General features: G+C 37.8%; 1 protein-coding gene and 1 pseudogene across 1 annotated transcript; one reads left to right on the plus strand and one right to left on the minus strand.

Annotated features, from left to right (window-relative positions):
* Nucleotides 1-1,124: 1,124 nt before the first annotated feature.
* Nucleotides 1,125-12,521, minus strand: LOC121495466 (protein NipSnap homolog 3A-like). The gene is made up of 6 exons (XM_041762958.1): nt 12,203-12,521; nt 9,223-9,433; nt 7,324-7,482; nt 5,815-5,964; nt 2,055-2,141; nt 1,125-1,961 (listed from the first exon to the last, which is right to left on the minus strand). The coding sequence occupies exons 1-6, from the start codon at nt 12,260-12,262 to the stop codon at nt 1,885-1,887; spliced, it is 744 nt and encodes a 247-aa protein (XP_041618892.1). The 5' UTR covers nt 12,263-12,521; the 3' UTR covers nt 1,125-1,884.
* A 1,911-nt stretch (nt 12,522-14,432) lies between these two features.
* On the plus strand, nt 14,433-20,559 carry LOC121495468 (annotated as a pseudogene).
* The last annotated feature ends 156 nt before the right edge of the window (nt 20,560-20,715 follow it).

Consider the following 20,715-nt stretch of genomic DNA (forward strand, 5'->3'; position numbering starts at 1 on the left):
TGACCTAGAGAGAATGAAGACAGAATATTCCTGAGCCCTGAGAGCTGACCCACATTTAGAACAGAAGCCAGCAAAGGGAAGAGAGGAACGGGTCAGTGAGGAGAAAAATCTGAATATGATGCCACATACTGAAGCTCAGAATGAAGTGTTTCAGGAAGGCAAATGTGGTCAGTTGTGTCCAACACTGCTGAGAAGATAAGCAAGGTAAAGGCAGAGAAAATGAGTTTCTTAAGAGAGGTCCTTGGTGACCTTGAAAAGTGTCATTTCAGTAGATGGACAAGGATCAGGTTGAGGGAAGAGTAACAGGTCAAGATGGAGAATATACGTTAACTCTACTGAGAGCTCTGCTTTAAAGCGAAGCAGAAAACATGAAAATAGCTGCATCACAAAGCTTTAATTTGGATTCTTATCTGTTAATAGTATAGGCTGCACAGTCTTTTTTTTTATAAATTTATTTTTTATTGGTGATCAATTTGCCAACATATAGAGTAACACCCAGTGCTCATCCCATCAAGTGCTCCCCTCAGTGCCTGTCACCCAGTCACCCCCACCCCCCGCCCACCTCCCCTTCCACCACCCCTAGTTCATTTCCCAGAGTTAGGAGCCTCTCATGTTCTGGTCTCCCTTTCTGATATTTCCCACTCATTTTTTCTCCTTTCCCCTTTATTCCCTTTCACTATTTTTTATATTCCCCAAATGAATGAGACCATATAATGTTTGTCCTTCTCTGATTGTTCTGTCCGGAGTCTTACACTGTACTTTGTTTTCCAAGTTTCCTTTAAGACAGCTAATTCATGATTTATTATTTTATACTCACAATATGTTTTAAAAATAATATAGCTCTAAATATAGACTATCAAGAGAGCTTGGAAGTACCAAACCTAGCTTTAGAAGACAGACTGACTCAACTAAAATGGAAATTAAAGGCAAAGAGAAACCCTAGCCTGTGTGTGGTGGTACTGAAAACTTTCTTTCTGGGATTATTATTACATTATCTTCTTGATCTAACTTACATTTACAATAAAGCTGTTAAATTGCTACTGTATTACTCCCCAACAGCAACACAGTAAAAGTTCTAGAGAAGATAGTTCAAATATAAAGTACAAATAAAACCCCCCTGCAGAACAGGTATGTAGGCTTTTATTCAGGCAACCATTCTGGTAACCATAAAGATCTCTTTAAAACAAATAGCTGTTTCAAGTATTTTTGTTAGTGATCCAAAATGAACAAAAATTAACTATATATGAACACATTTCAGCACATAAAACAAATCTTCTGAAGTTTTTAACACTGAGACCTAATTACATTATTTTCCAAGTTAGCATGACTCATAAGTAATGTGAAAACCATAATTAATACAGACACAGGTGACACTGTACTTTGCCAAAGAAATATATTTGATCTTAGATTCTTAGGAATCCCATTTGATCACAAAATTAACTTTAACTTTACTGGGCAAAAAAAAAAAAAAAAAAAAAAAATTACATCTCAGGATAGACATTATATACAAATGGTTTTTAAAACATCAGGTACAAAATCTAAAATGATCATTTGACTATAAAAAAATGCTATAAAAGCAGAGGGTTGTCAAACGGTACAAGAGGTATTCTGAAAAAATGAAAAATTAAGATCATCAAGCAGTAGCAACTATTGCTGATGTGTAACAGACACTGCAATGCCAAGGGGAAAATGAATAGAACCATCTCCTGAGGTGGAAAGGAGCAGAGGAAGGAAGAATAGAGGTGGCTTTAGAAGTGCAGAGACACAGCAAATTAACTTACCACCTTCTTCAAATACAAGTGAGAATCTCTTAGGAGAATTTAAGCACCAGTACCAGGCACATCTTAAAGCAGTTAATGTAATGCTTCATATTTCAGTGGAAAACTATTTCAAAGGTGAAAATGATGTAGGAATCAGAAGCATATTCTGCTGAGACACGAGGTAATTGACACTCTCTCGAACTGGAAAAAACACATTTCATAAGAAGGCATATAAAGTTATTGACAGCATCAAATTTGTTGTACAAATACTTCATGCCCAGGGAAATAGCTTACCGGCTGCCACAACCCTGGGATCCTCATGAGACTGATGTCTCCCAGCTGCACGACTATCTGCACTCTCATTCCACCAAAGAACATGAACTGCAGAAATAAACCAAAAATAGATTCTAAAGACTATGGCATTACTACAAGTAAGAAACACAGAAAAATTAATCAGAAACATTATGTCTTATTCTTTAAATCAAAATAGTGAGTGTCAAAAAGGTAAAATTAAGTATGTTAATAACAAGATTTCAGAGGAGGTCAAGAGATTTGAGAAAGAAATTTATAAATTAAACTGGTTTATAGATGAAAAAACAGAAGGCTGGAAAGAAAAAGTAAATAACACCGCTAAAGACAAGATCGAGGCTAGATCCAAGTTTTATGACTTCCTATTATGTTTTACTTTATTTTTAAAAAAGCAAAATTAAAAAAAAAAATAAATAAAAAAAAAAGCAAAATTATTTAAAAAATTTTCACTACTGAAAATGTGGGTGGTACAAAGGAGAAGAAAGTTAAAAGTAGCATAGTTCTAACCACCCAGAGAAAATCTCTATTTATATTTAGTGCATTTCCTTTAAAAAATGACTAAAATCAGATGAGGGTTTTACTATTATGCTTAGTATTTTTAAAAATCAACAATGCGTATTTTCCATGGCGGTAACCTTAATTTTCAATGACTATGTGAATTCCTCCTGCGACAACTTTTTATTCTTATCCTTTATTGTTGATTACTTATATTCAAAGTATTTCAGTATTTCTACAAAGTACTGAAATAATTTTTTTATAATTAAATGTAATATACGTTAGCTGTATAAATTTTGGAAAATGCAGATGAACAAAAATAAGGCAGAAATCATTTCTAATCTTACTACCCTAAAATAACCACTTTTCTACTATTTTGGTGTATCTCTTTCCATATTTATGTACATACATGTGTATTTTTATATGTTTATATATTTATATACACATACTACATATTCTATATAAGGTACAGGACCTATATGGCATGCATGTATATTTGTGTATTATAAGAATATTATATACATATATACATAGGATCATACCACATTGTTTCCAATGTTCCCTTACTGTAAACAATGCTGACATAAACCTCCTTAGAATCACAGCTACATGTGTAGCTAAAATAATAACAGTGTCCAAGACAACAACTACTAACCTTTTTTGGGCATTTACTATATGCCAGGCCTGGTTCTAAGAGTTTTGCTTATATTAAGTCTTTTAATTTTTATAATAATCTTGGGGTATTATATCACTATTTTATCAATGAGTAAGGCACCATAAGGTGAACTAACTCATGTGAAATCACAAAGATAGCTGTGGAGTTGGGATTCAAGCCCAGGCAGTTTGGATATGGTTATTTCCTCAATATGAACTCCTAAAATTTATACTGAGAGAAAAAGTATTTGATTCTACTTCTATATATAAGTGTACATATTATATACACTGACCTCCAGAAATTAGGTCCTGATTACTCAGCATATTACTATTCTCCTTCTATGCTGGAAATTAATTTAAGATTAAAAAATGTGCATACATGGTTTCAGTAGTTTTCTTATAAAAGTTATAGACATCCATTATAAAAAATACACGTAATAAACACTAATATAAATAATATCATTTACATCCTTTCAAACTTCTTTCCTATGTAATCTAACACATGACATACCTATGCGTATTTCCTAGAATATTGGCAAAAATAATTAAAAAATTAAAGGTTATATTGTCAAATTTTATGGAGGGAAAAGATTAAGACAGTATGAACCCTATACAACAGTATATGAGTACTTATTTTTTCCAACCTATCAAATACGATATCTATATAGGTATGTCTTTATTAAGTAAAAATGGTATCTCATTATTGTCTTAACATGTATCTTCTTGGGGATCCCCGGGTGGCTCAGCAGTTTGGCGCCTGCCTTTGGCCCAGGGCGTGATCCTGGAGTCCTGGATCGAGTCCCACATCAGGCTTCCTGCATGGAGCGTGCTTCTCCCTCTCCCTCTGCCTGTGTCTCTGCCTCTCTCTCTCTCTCTCTCTCTCATCTCTCATGAATAAATAAAATCTTTTTTAAAACAGTTGATATATAAATGATTACTAAATATGTATATTAAAGAAGATACATATATTTTTAAAAGATTTTATTTATTCATGAGAGAGAGAGAGAGAGAGAGAGAGACAGAGCGAGCGCCAGAGACACAGGCAGAGGGAGAAGCAGGCTCCATGCAGGGAGCCCGATGCAGGACTTGATCCTGGGTCTCCAGGATCACACCCTGGGCCGAAGGCAGCGCCAAACTGCTGAGCCACTGGGGCTGCCCTTGTATATCAACTTTTGCAAAAGCCTTCATTTTTCTTTTTGCTTTTGAATTTCATTTATGGTGTTTTAGGGCATACAAATAGATTGAGCCTTTTAAAGTAAAATCATCAAATGATTTTTTTCCCCTTGATTATTTCTTCATTTGTTTTTTGGCTTAGAAATATAGTTCTCATCCATAGTATTAAATACATTTATGTTTTAGTAATTCTATGATTTCTTTTTTTCTACACTGAAATCTATAATCCATTTGAATTCTAGTTTAGTATATAGTGGGAGATAGATATCTAATAATTTACATAATCTCTTCATATATTTTCCAACTTTTAAAATACCATTTTCTATATATTCTGATCATTTTCTTAGGATATAGTGCTAGAAGTTAAGTTTCTGGGTAAAGATCAGAAACTCAGCTTTCAATGTATTAAGTCTGAGATGTCCTTTGGACATTAAATAAGGAAGTTAAGGAGGCAAATGGATATAATGAGTCTTTCAAGTATTTTATTAGCTATTCTTAGTCATTTATCTTTCTAGATGAACTTTACATACATTTTTAAGAGTTTGCCATAAAAAACTCCCTAAAATTCTGACTGCACTAACTTTCAACTTTAAAAGTTAAATGCGTTAAATAGATGTTTTAAAAATAAAATCAAGGGGCACCTGCCTAGCCCAGCTGGTGGAGCATGCAACTCTTGATTTCAGGATCATGAATTTAGGCCCCACATTGGGTGTAGAGATTACTTAAATAAATAAACTTTAAAGGTAAATAAATAAATAAATTCAGGTACATATATTTACCTGTATGCTGTGTATGCCCACACTGAAGTGTTAGGAGGTCATTATTAATCATGTATATGCATTATTTCTAGCATGTATATATATCAAATAACATTTTAGTCTTCTTATTCCTATGTCACTCATACATATATGAGTATGTATGTGCATACACAAGTATATGTGAATGACATATGAAGACCAAAATGTTAACAGTACTGCCTCTAAGTAGAGAGAAATGTTTCCCTCTCTTAGGGCATGTCCATCTATTTAGTATGTGTAAAAACATGTACTACTTTTTTATTCAAGACAATCTCTCTACTCCAAGAACTTATTTTAAAAGGTTGATAAAGATATATTTAGAAGAAAAAAAAGATGAAAGAACAGATATTTTCTTGAAGCTCTTTGCAGTTTTTTATCACTTTGATGTATCATGGAAAACATGACATTTCAACATTTGAAAAAGACTTCATGAGGTGTTAACATTCCAAACAAATAATATTTAAAACAAGTTTTTTCAACCCTTACAAAAGAAAAAGAAACCCTAAAAATCTGGCAATAAAATTTTAAATATATGCCATAATGAAAAAAAGAGAAAAACTGACCCAAGAAACTTAAGAGATCAGCAATATACTTTGCAATTTCATAGAAGAAATGGACAACTATACCTCTGTTGAGTGCTCCATATTCTGTGTGGAACACTCCAACCAGTTTTGAGTAGCCTAGATCCATGTGGGCATTAATTGCCCTTTTAAATGCATCACCCCACAGAGCTGGCCCACCTGGCTTCAATTGAAAAATAACCAGTTCATAGACTCCTAGAGTGGGAAGAAAAATAATTATTTTACAAAAGATATTCAAGAAATTTCTAATCAGGTTAGTCTGGTTCCACTAGAAGGCTAATCCACATACACAAATCTGAAGGATCATATACATGTATATGTTTATGTGGACATACTTATGGATTATAGTATTAGTCTTCCTCACTTTCACATTTAGGAAGTCCTTGTCCAAGTTTAAGGATCAGCTGTTAAGCTTATAAAAAAAGGGAAGATATATTAAGCTATTATCTGAAATATCTTTCATCTATAAATCTGTCAACAAATAGAGGATTTATAGTAGGACTAGGGTTTTTGAGCTGCCTGAATCTGCATATCTATCTATCTATCTATCTATCTATCTATCTATCTAACTATCTATCTATCTATCTATCATCTATCTATCTAATCTATCATCTTAAGATTTTATTTGAGACATCACCACCCTGTGGGGGTGGAGGGGAAGTAGCAGAGGGAGAGGGAGAAGTACACTCCCCATTGAGCAGAGCCTGATGCAGGGATTGCAGGGATCTATCCCAGGACTGTGGAGAGGTCTAGGTGGATAAGGACCCAGACAAGACTTTAAAATCCCTTGTACTCTAAGATACATTACAAACTTAGGAAAATGGGGGAAATAAAGGAACATTTAAATTAGTTAATACTTCTAAAAAAATCTGACTTTTGTTTAAAACTATGTTAAGGTAAATGTTTCCTTAAATGAGCAAGAAAATAAAATCAGCAAGAAGACAACTCTTTAGTAATCATTTTCAAAATAAGAAATAAAAGGAAAACAAAAATGTTAAACTATAGTAATACAGCTTAACAGTTTAATGCATTCCCCTAAAACAGTTTTACAGGCAAAAATATCCATAATGTGTTAAAATTAACTGTAATTTGTGTCTGAAAAATACCAAACTATGACAAAATTTCATACATTATCTTTCACACAGCTATACTTGTTTCTCTGTTCCAACCCCCAACTTTTCAATCTTTATTCCCTATATCAACTTTTTATATATATGCCTCAATTTTCAGAGCTTTCTCAAATTGGAAATAAAATGTCATCATTCAATGCTCATTGTTTTAATAAGCAAAAATCTAAAATCCATTGATAATATATTCCTACATAAGACACAGGACTATTTTTCCCTAGGGAAGTTTAGTTTTTTAAGTAGGTGCTATCCCCAGGGTGGAGCCCAACATGCAGCCCAATCTCACAACCTGGGATCAAGACCTGAAGTGAGATCCAGATTTGGACGCTCAGCTGACTAAGCCACTTAGGCATCCTTGGAAGTTAAGTTTTTATAGCTTGAAATCTTTAGTATTTTCTCCAACAAAATTCAAAGAAGGAAGGACTACCTTCTTTTGTAGGCTTTTCTAACTTGCACCATGGCACCAAGTAAGTAATCTCAGTCTCTTGTTCATCTATGAGAGCCAGATTTGGAATGACACATTGTTGTTGCCATTCCTTATTTTTGGCCACCGCTTTCCGAACTTCAGTCCGATGAGCAAAATTATCTATGGGAAGAAAAGGAGTAAGAAAAATAAAAACTTAATTAAAATCATCTATACCTTTTTTGGATTTCATTTGATTCAGCAAATGTCCAGTGAGGCTACATAAAGATGGTGTTACATCACTGAAGATATCAATATAGATGTGACATTTGTTTCCCATGGTCTAAAGGGGAGTAGAAATTTAAACAACTAATGATAACGTCATGTAGTGGGGTTTATAGGCTCTACCACTTGGTAGGTAGTTGTGTGACTTAGTGTGTTATTTAATTTTTCTGTGCCTGTTGCTTACTCTGTGAAATGGGGATAGTGATAGAGTATCTCCCTCCAGGGTTGTTGTGAAGATTAAATGAATTAGTATATGATAGGAGCTTTGAACAGTGTTTGGCACCTGAATAGCACTTAATATGTATTAATTACTCTTATTATTTGGGGAATTTAAATTATAGTGCCCATTTAGAGAAAGACTATTTTTCTTTGGTGGTGGTGGTGGTGAATGATCAGGTCATGGCACACACTGAATTAAACTTAACATAAATGAAAGGAAGATGTGCTTTTTAAGCCTCTTCTTTGAACAGCTTCCAAAGAAATAGTGATTCTCTTTCTTACTATCACCATTCTTTTTGCCAGTATTTATTTCTCTTATATTTGTTACTCAAACATTTACTAAACATTTAGGCCTAGTACTGTATTTAGTCTTAGGGTCTCATTAAGACTAAAGGTAAAGGAGTTTTCTGTGGTTTATGTTAGGGATCTTAGAGCTTAAGTGAGTTATATCAGGACTTTACCAGCAATTTTTTTTTTTTTTAATGGGAATGAGTCCACTGGTAGCACATTAAAGCATAAATTGTGTTTTAACAGGGTTTTATTCTATCACAATAGGGAAAACCCCTAAACTAGGGCCATGTTAAATACAGAATGAAAACTTTTCATATTAAAGTACTTTAGGACTATTACTTTGGACAATGATGATCAAACACTAAACAAAGGCATCAAAATTCTTTGGATTTCATCAAGTCCTGATGTGGACTTCACAAAGATTAGACATTGGAGTAACAAACACCCTGGGGATTCCTGTAGCCTATTCTTCTTTGACTATTAAACCAGGGGTAAATCAACTTCCATACGGGGAACATTCTGACTGCCTTTACTTCCCCAGAATAGCACAATGTCAGTGAATTCCCTGAAACCCTGGAATGCACAAATGACACAAAAATGGTTTTCTCAACATTACAAATTATTAAAACTCAGAACTGGGTGAGGCCTAGAAGTTAACTATCATCCCCACCAACCTCCGTTATTCTAAAGCGCCTACATATTTGAATTCTTTCTACTAAAATCCTGATATACAGCCATAGCTTCAACAATAAGAAACAATAACTCTCCCTTCCTTTATGATCTTAACCTACTTGGGCTCTTGCAATCTCTGCTTTAAGTTTTTCATAAATCAGCTTTATGACAAGCCATTGTATAATTTTTCTGAGAATTAAAGGCTAGCTCACAATTTTATGATTTGAGAGATGAGATGCTACACTTTCCCATTTATGGTAACATAAAGATTTAGGCAAAGGGTTGTTAAAGGTGTACCACTGGGAGGAGGAATCAGTGAATTCAGTTTTTGTTGTTATTCCCCTTTTTAAAAGTTTAATTTAACCTGTGGGTATTTATACAAATCTAGATCCAGGAGCTAAGCATCAAGTAACATTTAACACAATGAAAATCACCCTTAAGCTGGAAAAATCATACCATACTTCCAAATATGAAATACTTTATTCATTTGGCCTCCAAATTCTACACTCCAGAATCCAACCAGTTCAGATTGAGCTGTCCGAAGATGTATGTTCTTCTTAACGTTTTCCAGAAACTCATTCATCTTTGAGGGCTTAAGGCAATAAGTACGAAATTCATAGAATGTTCCATCATATTGTCTGGGCCCCGTAGCAAAAGATGAGCACACCTGAAGAGAGATAAGGCAAATTTAAATATTTTGGGAAGGTAGGGTTTATAATACTGTTACAACCAAATCTGAATCTAGAAACAAGGGACACATTAGAATCATAATCCATGTCTGTACTTTTTTTGTGATCTCTCCTTAGAGAGATTGACATTTAGAGAAAATGTCAACAAAGATGACTAATTTTAAGTATGCTGAATATATGGTTACTGTTTCTTAGCAGGGATCCATTGTTAGCCACTTTTTCATGAAATTTAATCATAAGAAGAGACTGGGGTGTTAATAAGAGTTCTTTACTCAAGAACTATAATTAGGATTCTAGTAAACTTGCAGAGTCTTCCCTTATTTAGCCAATATTCTATTTTTAGTCAGTACTATCTGTGTTACAGTTATGCATTTAAGGGAACTCTATAAAATATGCAGGGGTTTTGGCCAGCAGAATGGAAATGTGTTTACTAGCAAAAAACTTCTTTTTAGGTTTTTCCTAAAAATAAAAATGTCTGTTCAGGTCAAAGTTATTTCCCAAATCCAATGAAGTAGATCACTGCTAAAAAATAGGAATGGAGTGTAACTTACGCTAAAGAAAGCTATAATCTCATCCAACTGCAATATAACATAGTAGTGGACTGCATGAATGCTACAAAGGAAAAATCAAGTTACAATTGTCTAAATCATTATTAGGCTTAATTACAGATGCAGTCAAACTCTTAAAGTATCTGTATCTGTGATTAAAGTATCAAGTATCTGTGAAGTAGGGCATTTAATCCATCCAATTATACCAGATTGATGAAAATACCCCTTAAGAACCATTTGTTTTTGTTGTATGCTACCTATATAAATTTTTCTTCTAATTTAGTCCCCCAAGTCTGAATGAATTTACCTTTAGGTAGGAAATGTCTTGCCAGAGATTATCCTCTGTGTATGTATATGTATGTGTGCATGTGTATACACAGTCCTATGGCATTTTCACTTACAAATTCTTCTTACTGTAGGTTTGGTCACCATGTGCCCGTTTCATGAAGCTTATTTAAGTTTCATGAGATTTATTAATCAGAATTATTTATTAAAAGTTTTGGTACAAAGCTATGAACAAATTTTGGGCTTATATGACTATGTGGTACATGAAATGAAACCAGTAGGCTTCCATATACATAATTTAGGTCAAAACACACAATTTGTCTATGTATTTCATTTGTGTATAATGTCACAATTATATATTTGAGTTCATTCCATTCATGTCCACTGAGTTATATTCCTATTGCCCAAGTGTCTAAGCTTATTTGGAAAGCAAGTATTCCCTCCAAAAACTACTGCAGATATTTCTATTTTTGCTGGACCTGCTTTTTGCGTCACTTTAACCAAATTTTAACAAGAGAATGTTATGCAAATAAACAACTGCCTAGTATTACAGTTTAAAAAGTATTATAAACAAAATAGATCTGAAAACGGAACATTCTAGTATTTATAACAATTGCTTTTAAGTCGTTTTTCAGGGTGTTGGTATTTGGAAACAAATTTGTGGTCACAGGCATGTAGTTTTATTATCTTTCAAAGAAAAAACAGTATGAGGAAAAGTTCATGGAAAAGTTAACAGCAGTGAGATAAGTGTGTGTGTTTAGGGGGAGGTGATTTTTGTTAAGGGCAGAAACTACAATTATTCTGGAGAAGGTTTCATGAGTGTTCTAGGCTCCCTGATATCCAAATAAGGGCTCATTTTCCACAGCACTTTCAATTCACTTATAACGGAACATCTGGCTGACATTTAATAAAGTCAGTGCAGAGTAAATTTGTAAGGAATAACTCTTGGCCCTGCTCCAGTAGAGTGAGAATCAGTAAAGATTAAAGACTGTTTTGCTCCTCCTGGGTGAATGGGCCATCATCGGTTCTCTAGTCTTCACCAGAAACTTAGTCTCCAGAGTAGGCTAACCCCTGGTGGTCAGAAAGAAGTGCAAGCCTAAATATTAAAAAAAAAAAAAAAAAAAAAAAAAATCTGTAGATTCACAGAATAGGTCAAGTTCCAGCAGTTAAGGTTGAATCACAAAAATTCCTTTATGCACGTTTCTCACCAAAGGTTAAGTGCAGCTGTTGCAATCAGGTTTGCCAGGAGGTTCCGGGCCCCCTGGCTTGGCCACGCCCGCGCGAGGCGGTGGGCAGGGGGCAGAGGAGGCAGGACGCTCCGCACCCGCGCCCGCGCCCGCACCCGCACTCCGCCCGGCCCGGCCGCCTCTCCAGGGTTCTCTGCAAAACACTTGCAGGTTGTGCACGTTTCGTTTACACGGGGGAGGCCGGTTCTGCGGCCAGCGCCTGGCTGACCTGTGTCTCCTCCATCTCCGGTCTGGAGGGAGCGGCGGCCTGTCCAAGGACAAATCAATACTAAAGGCTCGACCAACAAGTACCGGGCACCGGCCACAACGTGGGGAACTCAGCGGGGCTGCGAGGCACACACGCAGCCGCCAGAGCTCAGCAAGTGTCCTCAGGGCCGCCTGGCACCCAGGCCAGAAAAGTCCTGCCCGCGGCTGCTCGCGACTTGGCCGGGAGGCGGCAGCGGCCGGCGGCCCTCCCTCCACCGGCGACCCCGTTCCACCCGTGCCCCCCAGCGCACCCTGCGCCGGGGGTCCGGAGCGGACTTCGGAGCCAGAACCGTGCGCGCATGCGCGGCTCCGCAGGCCCGGGCGCCCAGGCCGAGTGGCGCATGCGCGGGACGGCGAGCTCCCCGCGGACGCCCCTCCCCGCCCCCAGGGCCCGGCCAGGGCTCGTCTCCGCCGCCGGTACCTGAGGCGCGAGCGTCCGCGCAGCCAGAGCCGCAGCCAGGCGGCTTCGGAGGACGAGCATGGCGTGGCTTGGAGCGCCGGGAAGGGCAGCCGGCCGGGACTCTTCCCTGGAGCCCCGGGGTTGCGGCGGACCCGCCTGCAGAAGAGCGGCGACGGCGCTGCGGGCCGAAGGCGGCAGGGGCGGGCCTCCGGGCCGCGGGCTCCGCCTCCGCTCCGCTCCGCTGGCGGGAGGCGCGGCGGCCCCGCCCCGGAGGCTGGCGTCCTGCGGGCCACGTGCCCGGGGCCCCGCCGCTGTCCCCGCGCGTCAGCGGGGCCGAGGGGACGGTCCGGACGCGGCGGGGGCTCCCGCGCCGGCGGCTGCGCCCGCGGCCTCGTGGCGTCGTGGTGTCGTGGCCTCGTGGCCTCGTGGCGTCGTGGCGTCGCGGCGTCGTGTGCGCGCGCACCTGCCGCCGCTCCTCCGAGCGCGTGCGCGGACGGCGAGGGCGCGGGGCTGCTGCGCGGGGGCTGCTGCGGGGGAGGCCCGCAGTGCGCGCCCGGGTCGTCTTGGGGGGGGGCGGGGCGGTATGTAAAGCGGGGGCCTCGCTCTTCCCCCTGGAGTGGATTCCTTGTTTGTTTGTTTGTTTTTTAGAAGGACCATTTTTATTTTAATATTTTAAGTAGTCTCTACACCCAACACGGGGCTCGAACTCCAACTTTGAGATCAAGACTCGAATGCTCCATCGGCTGAGCCAGCCAGGTGCCCCAACAAAGCTATTTTTAAACAAGACTGTAATCATTTCAAAGGCCAGATCACTTAGTTTTCTTCATTTATACATCAACTACAACCCTATTTTCTTAATAGTTTTTTATTTACATTCATATCAGACATTAAATACAGGGCATATTCTTAAGTACAATGCCAGTTTATAGGAAGGTACGGTCTGAAACAGTGAGGCCCACCCAGCCTGTTACTTTAGGGTGTATATTGAAATTTAAAGAATTCCATAATATTCTGGGATGTCAAAATTAGAATTCAGCCACTGTTCTCCCAATATCTTAAGTTCTACTCACCTTTAAAACATGTTGGTAAGAGATTTAAAAAGCTCATCCCATTTCAGTAATTCTTTAAAACGTCAAACTCTTAAATAATGGGGTTTTCCTTATGTAAACTCAGTGGGGACTCCCTGTCCCTAATCGCCACCCCCCATGACCTCATAAGGCTCCTGATGTGATTGAAATGGTGTTTCTTCAGGAGCTCATTGGAATCAGGGTACAGAACTAAGTACTAAAAAGTCAAATAGCTTTGTAAGCCCTAAAAAGCATACCAGCAGATCTCGGATCTTATCCTCCCTATGCCTGGTTATCAGTCCCCAGAATGACTATTTTCAACATTTTCCAGGTGTTTTTTCCAATGCTTTTTTTCTCTCTTTCTACATTACAGGCTTTTTCTAGTGTGTCTTGATATCCTCAGTTATAGATAGTATCTGTTGCTTGGAAAATGAGGGTTTAGGTCTCCTACAGACTACTGTATAATAACCTTTCCTTCCACATTGATAATAGGTATATTAAAAATAGTTATTTATCACAGTATATTAAAAATAGTTAATTGTCACATTAATTTATAGTATATTAATGTTTACATTTCTATTACAAAGTACATTACATAATCACACAATACATAAGCAGAGTCACAATTACACAATAGTCACATTATTATTATTTTTTAAAAGATTTTATTTATTTATTTGATCAACAGCACCAGCAAGGGAAGCAGCAGAGGGAGAGGGAGAAGTAGGCTCCCCAGTGAACAGGGAGCCCACCTTGGGATTGGATCCCAGGACCCTGAGATCATGACCTGAGCCACCCCAGTGCCCCCAATAGTTACATTATTGCACACGTTGAAATTGCACACGTTGAAATACTACTGCTTATCAAGAATAGAAAATTTTTACAGGGATGCCACCAGTGGTTGGTTGGTTGTGCCTTCTTCAAGGACTCGAATTATCTGCTCAGAGGAGGGAGTCTTTTTTAAAATTGTAATTCCAGGGATCCCTGGGTGGCGCAGCGGTTTGGCGCCTGCCTTTGGCCCAGGGCGCGATCCTGGAGACCCAGGATCGAATCCCACATGGCTCCCAGTGCATGGGGCCTGCTTCTCCCTCTGCCTATGTCTCTGCCTCTCTCTCTCTCTCTGTGACTATCATTAAAAAAAAAAAAAAAAAAAAACCTTTAAAATTGTAATTCCAGAGGGAGTGATTAAGGTTTTCTGGGTGATGGACATCCTTTTTAACCAAGTAAGACAAAACAAAGCAGTATTTCTTTATTTCTCTTCCCCTCCCCCTTTTTTTTAAAATCAGAAATAATATCCTCTTTTTGTTTCCTGGGTTCATAATTTATATCTTGGAGGAATTAATCACAGTTGTTTATTTTTTAGTTATTGTTGTGGGTTTCTTCTTGAATTGTTTCAAGTTTTGTTGTGTTTTTAATCATTTGATTTGTTTTCTGCCATGGTACTAGTGTTTTTCCCAAACTATTTTTGTATTTGCAGTGAAACAAAAAAAATTTTTTTGAAAGCTCTTTGAGTATGGGTGTGGCCTGTCACATAGTGAGTTTCACTGTAGGGTTTTCTTTTATTTCACTGAGGGGAAAAAAAAACCATTTATTATCATCCATAAGTAATTTCTCTTAAGCCTAGTCAGTTACCCTGTGAGGAAACTTCCAGATTCCCATCTGTGAGTTACAAGCCTTACTGCAAGTTTTCTGTGACTGAGGAGGGAAGGAGGCTGGATATCTCATTATTTGGTAAGCAGTCATTCACTTAATTTGTTTAGGACTGGTACTGGCCCCTTTAGTTGTATCTGGTACTTCTGAATGTGGTTCACATTTTCAAGAATATATTAACTAGGACAAGCTAAACTTCTGTAACAAATAGACACCAAATGGATAATGTCTCAGACACAACAAGATTTTATTTCTTGTTCCTTAAGAATCTAAAATAGGTTTTCCTAGTTGGCAGGCAGCTCTTCTATACATAGTGAATCCAGACTTCTACCCAGTGGTTTTGCCATCCATAGAAACCCCATCACCAACTTCATCTAGCCAGCAGAAAGGTAGAGAGAATTTCCAAGATGAAAATATTTAACAGATTACTATCTGTGACTCACTCTCTGTAATTCACTATCACTATAAAGTTTATGGCTATAACTTAGGGAAAACATTGGTAAGTGCTACTAGGTGCCTAAGACAATCTCTTGTTCACTCACAGGTTTCTTTCTTTCTTTCTTTTTTTTTTTTTTTTAAGATTTTATTTATTTATCCATGAGACACACACACACACACACACACAGAGACAGAGACAGAGACAGAGACACAGGCAGAGGGAGAAGCAGGCTTCATGCAGGAAGCCAGATGTGGGACTCAATCCCAGGTCTCCAGGATCATGTCCTGGGCCAAAGGCAGCACTAAACCACTGAGTCACCTGGGCTGCCCCACTCACAGGTTTCAGTCATCCTCAAAACTTTATGAGTTCAACTTTACTTCCAAGTGAGGAAGGTGAAGTTCTGAGAGAATTAAGTTTTTTAGGTTCACTGCTGCTAAGTGGCACATCCAGGGTTTAAAGCCAGATTGAAAACCAGTTCATTTCACCACATATTTTTTAAGACGTGTGATAGAAAATAGCCGCTAAACATCATTAAAAAAACATGAAATAAATGTTCTTATGTGACATTTTGTTTTGAAATAATCCCTGAACTGCATAGAACATAAAGTATATTGAAAACTACTGTTGTATATACTAAATTTCTGGCAAGCAGTCCAAAACCAAATAAACCTGGAATATTAAAATAGGCTAATGTGATATAGAGCAATTGGGTGGTTATTTTAGACTAGGGGGACTAAGGCTGCCTTTCTTAAGAGGTAATATGAAACATGTATTATATATACAAAAGTCGATGTGTCAGTACACTTTAAAAAATAATACATTGAAAGCCTATTACCCTGAGAAATCAAATATTGTCAGTAATTTAGAAGCCCAATACATGTTCCTTTGGGGTCACATTCTCCTTCCTATAACACCTTCCCGGACCTCCTTGCCTCAAGCAACCATGGTCCCAGAATTTTGTGTTCATCATCACATTCATTTTCATTGAAGTTCAACTACGTTTGTCTATATCTCTAAACAATATATTGCATTGGTTTGCCTATTTTAGAACTTTCTATAAATGGAATCAGACTATTTTGTCATTCTGTTAGTTGATTCTTAGCTTTTGAAATGAGGTTTTCAGAAATCATGTATTTCGATGCTGTCAGAGTAATTGATACATTTCTCTGCAATATGCTGTTCCACTGTATGGATATATATATTTGTCCATTTGATATTATGAACAAAGATGTTTTGAATTTTTAAATAGATAATTCCTGTTTCCACATGAAGAATTTCTCTAGAGCAGGAGTTTTTTTAACCTTTAGAACCCTTTGGAAATCTTGTAGGCCTGTGGAACTATAGGGGGTGAGGGCACTCATAAAAAATAATACTTATTTTCAGTTAGAAGTTGGTGACAATTGTTGAAAAGCAAAATACAACTGAGCAAATTTTGAAGATGTAATTGCTTTTATTAAATGATTCATGATAGGGCACCTGGGTGGCTCAGGTCATGATCTCAGGGTCCTGGGATCAAGCCCCAAGTTGGGCTTTGTGTTCAGTGGGGTGCCTGCTTGAGGATTCTCTTTCTCCCTTTCCCTCTGCCCCTCCTTCTGCTCTTGAGTTGTCTCTCTCTAATAAATAAATTTTTAAAAATGATTCATGAATTGGACAACATTGCAATCTAGCAAGTGGAGAGATACTCTGAGGAGTTGTACAAAATGGAAGGTTTTTGTAGGAAGGAGGATGCAAGAAAGTTACGAGCAAAAGGACAGAAAAGAGGATTGTTCTAGGCAAGGTCACTTTCCCTTGGTGGTGGTGAAGGGGAAGAGCAGGAGTTCTTTTTTTTTTTTTTCTAAAGACTTTATTTATTCATGAGAGACACACAGAGAGACAGAGACACAGGCAGAGGGAGCAGCAGACTCCCTGTGGGGAGCCCGATGTAGGACTCAACCCCAGGACCCTTGGATCAGGGTCTGAGACAAAGGCAGATGCTCAGCCATTGAGCCACCTAGGCATCCCAAGAGCAGGAGTTCTTATCATGCAGATTACCTCATCTTCCTTTTGCTGGGGGGATGGAAAGGGCCATGTACTGACTCAGTGGTACCTATGAGAAGATTCCTGGCTGAGCAGTTAAGATTACATTTCTGGGAAAGGTTGATACCACAATTAGATTGGTTATTAAGCCCTGGTTTACTGATTTGGGGCCAAGTGATGCCACTTTGGGCCAGTGTTTCTGTTTTTGTTTTGTTTTTTTTTTTTTAACATAATAAAGATATTATTTTTTCCCACCTAATTTACCAGGTCCTCCGATTTCTTTCATAGATACCTTGGGGATCTGTGTATCAGAGGTTAGAAACAACTGTGTTGACTATATACCTAGGAATGGAATTACTAAGTCATAAGATATGTACCATATTCATCTTTACTAAACAGTGTCAGACTATTTTATAAATTTATACCCTAATCACAGTGTATGGGGTTTTTCTGATCAATTTTTTATACTGTCCATTTGTTTTGATGAGTAGTCTGATGCATTTTTACACCTTACATAACAAATAGGTATCAAGTTAAAGGGTGGAGGAAATTACAGGAGGTAGCAAAGGCAACAATCCACCTGATGGTGTTTCTGCATGGTTTTGTCCAAACATCCAGCTCATGCAGATCTGCAGAAGGAAGCAGGAGAGGTGGATCCGGTGCTGTCCCAACTGAGTACGAAGGAGGGCAGTACCTACCTGTAATTGGTGACATCTCTGGGTAAGTACCTTAACTGAAGTATTCTTAGGCCACTAGATGGTGGTATAGACCACCTTTCCTTCATTAAAGTGTGGCCTGTGTGCTATTTTTGTTGTAATTTCTGAGTTCCTGTCATTGAAGCTATAGTTATGTGGAGTTACCTCCCAGTTCTCTTTTTTGTGTGCATGATACAGGATTATGTATTGGAGGAGAAGATTTTCAGTAAAGACTGTTAAAGAACAAAAATTCAAGTTTGAAATTTGAAGATGTGTAGATGTAATTGGCTTTATTCAAAAATTCATGAATTGGTCAGCATCTCTTTGAGTAAATAGACAGGTACTTGGAAGAGTTGTGCAAACTGGAATAGTTTTAGAGGCAGAAGGAGGTTATTAGCAAAAGGAAGTTATTAGCAAAAGAGAAAGGATTATTTCATGTCTGGTCATCTTTTTAGGGGAAAGAAATGAAGGGAATGGCAGGGATCTTATGAAGATTACTAGTGCTGATTAGGAAATTTCAGTTTGACTGTTCAAGGTCGCACTACTGGGAAAGGTGGAAGCTGCAGTTAAGTCTTGGTTTGCTGTTATGGGTGCAAATGACTCCATTCTGGGTCTGTTGTTTCTTTCCTAACAAGGTGAATTACTATTAGTGTTTATGGGTTTCTTTTCTTTATTTTTATAATTATTTATAAAAGTAATTGGAGATAAAAGATAATTCCAAGTTTTCATTCAGTGTTTCTTAAAAATTTTTCTACTCATATCAGTGAATATTTTTGTTAAGCACCTGTTGAATGTTGCACTTTGAATTAAAAGCTGTGAGGGAAGGAAAATAGACTGCACACTTTTTCAGCTTGTCAGCATGTCTTGATATTTCTGTATCAGCCTCCTTGTTGTTAGTCCTTTTGGAATTACTAGCAGGAAAGATTTGTGAGCAACTCAGTATTAAATATGGTATGAATTTCTTTGAAGTTGTTTCTATTTAAATTGTTTTTATTACTAAAACACATGAACATGTTTAATGCATATTATTATATCCCTTTATAGATATCCTATATTGATACCTCCTTCTTTCCCTTGAGTCATGAGGGATGAAATTGCAACTGCAGTTTTCTTTGTCACAAGATTGGTGAAAAAACATGAGAAATTGAGTAAACAGCAAATATAAGACTTTGCAGAAAAGCTGATGGCCATCTTGTTTGAAGCCTACAGAAGTCACTGGTACTCTGCCCTTCCAAAGGGCAAGCCTTCAGGTGTATCAGGATAAATAATAATCAATAAAGATCCCATTCTAGAAAGGGTTTCTGCTGAAAGTAACATGGATTTTTCTCACTTGGGACTTCCAAAGGAGATGACCATATGGGTAGATCCCTTTGAAGTGTGCTGTAGGTATGGTGAGAAAAATCATCCATTTACAATTGCTTCTTTTAAAGGCAGGTGGGAGGAATGGGAGCTTACCCAGCAGATCAGCTTTGTTGTTAATAGAGCCACTTTAGACCACACCTCAGGCATTTCCTCTGTTGAAGCAAGTTGTAACAAAGAACCTCAGATCATTCCTAAAGTCAGTAATCCCAAGAGTATGTATCAGGTTGAAAACTTAAAACAGCCCTTTCAATCTTGGTTCCATGTCTCCCACAAAAAGAATATGGCACATGGCCGTATGGGCCTCCTAGGGAACACTTCTCATGCATTGCATAAACATCCTCAAGGTCAGAGGCCTGCTGCTAACCACCGGGTGGACAGGTACCACTGGGTGAACACAAACCGATAATGCAGTGGCTGGGCACCTCATGGGATATAGCTCAGAGGAGCTGCTTTATTTTCTTTAAAACAGAAGAGAATCTAAGGTTGTGAAGCCCACGAAACAGAAAAAGTACTCCCATCAGGGACTAGGGTGCCGTAAAGGTGAATCCTTTCACGCAGATCATGACTATGTTCTTAGCTGTGCTTTTAATGCGTATGTAATTTTATGTGAAGTTTTATGTAACACTAATGAATGTATTCAGTAAGGTAATAGAATGAAGATATTGACCTGGGATAAGATTCAATGAATTATGAAAAGCAACAGTTTAAATAAACACACTATGTTTTTTTTTTTTTAAAGGTATTATTGGCTTTCTTTATGTTTTGCATTTAAAAGTGAATTCTAGTGCTAGTAGCATTTTAAAACTTCTCATTAATAAATATAATTATTTCTCGAAAAAGGCTTGGCAAGTCTATTGCTTTGAGTAATTTTTGTGCCTCCCAGTGAGCTGTGGAGAGATGTTACGGGAGGAGTATTTCCAGAACTTTAGCTACTTGTTTTAGATTGTTACTAAATATGTTGGCTTTCTCCCTCATATGAATTGAGATACTTTTTAGCTTAAAACACTCACTTAGTTTTGATATATTTTTTCACTAAGTTCTTTTTACAAATGAAGATCCATTATCCAGTGCTCTCCAGTATAATTATTTTAACCTGTCATAGACACCTACTGAATGAGTAATTACTTCACTTTTTAATGTATTTTAGCTTTATTCACCAATCATAGTTCCTGCATTTTTATGATTTTTAAAAATTATTTATTTATTTATTTATTTATTTATTTATTTATTTATTTGAGACAGAGAGAGGCAGAGACACAGGCAGAGGAGGAAAAACAGGCTCCAGCCAGGGAGGCTGACATGGGA

The sequence above is a fragment of the Vulpes lagopus genome, chromosome 7 (genome assembly GCF_018345385.1).
Source record: "Vulpes lagopus strain Blue_001 chromosome 7, ASM1834538v1, whole genome shotgun sequence".
In the NCBI taxonomy this organism is placed as follows: domain Eukaryota; kingdom Metazoa; phylum Chordata; class Mammalia; order Carnivora; family Canidae; genus Vulpes; species Vulpes lagopus.

What these genes read in the sequence shown, in the direction of transcription:
- LOC121495466 (XM_041762958.1), bottom strand. Translation starts at nt 12,262, where the DNA reads ATGCTCGTCCTCCGAAGCCGCCTGGCTGCGGCTCTGGCTGCGCGGACG. An exon ending in CGCGGACGCTCGCGCCTCAG is followed by an intron (nt 9,434 to 12,202) that starts GTACCGGCGGCG and finishes ATCTCTCTTCAG; the next exon opens with GTGTGCTCATCTTTTGCTAC. An exon ending in TCCCAGGGTTGTGGCAGCCG is followed by an intron (nt 1,962 to 2,054) that starts GTAAGCTATTTC and finishes TGTTTTTTCCAG; the next exon opens with TTCGAGAGAGTGTCAATTAC.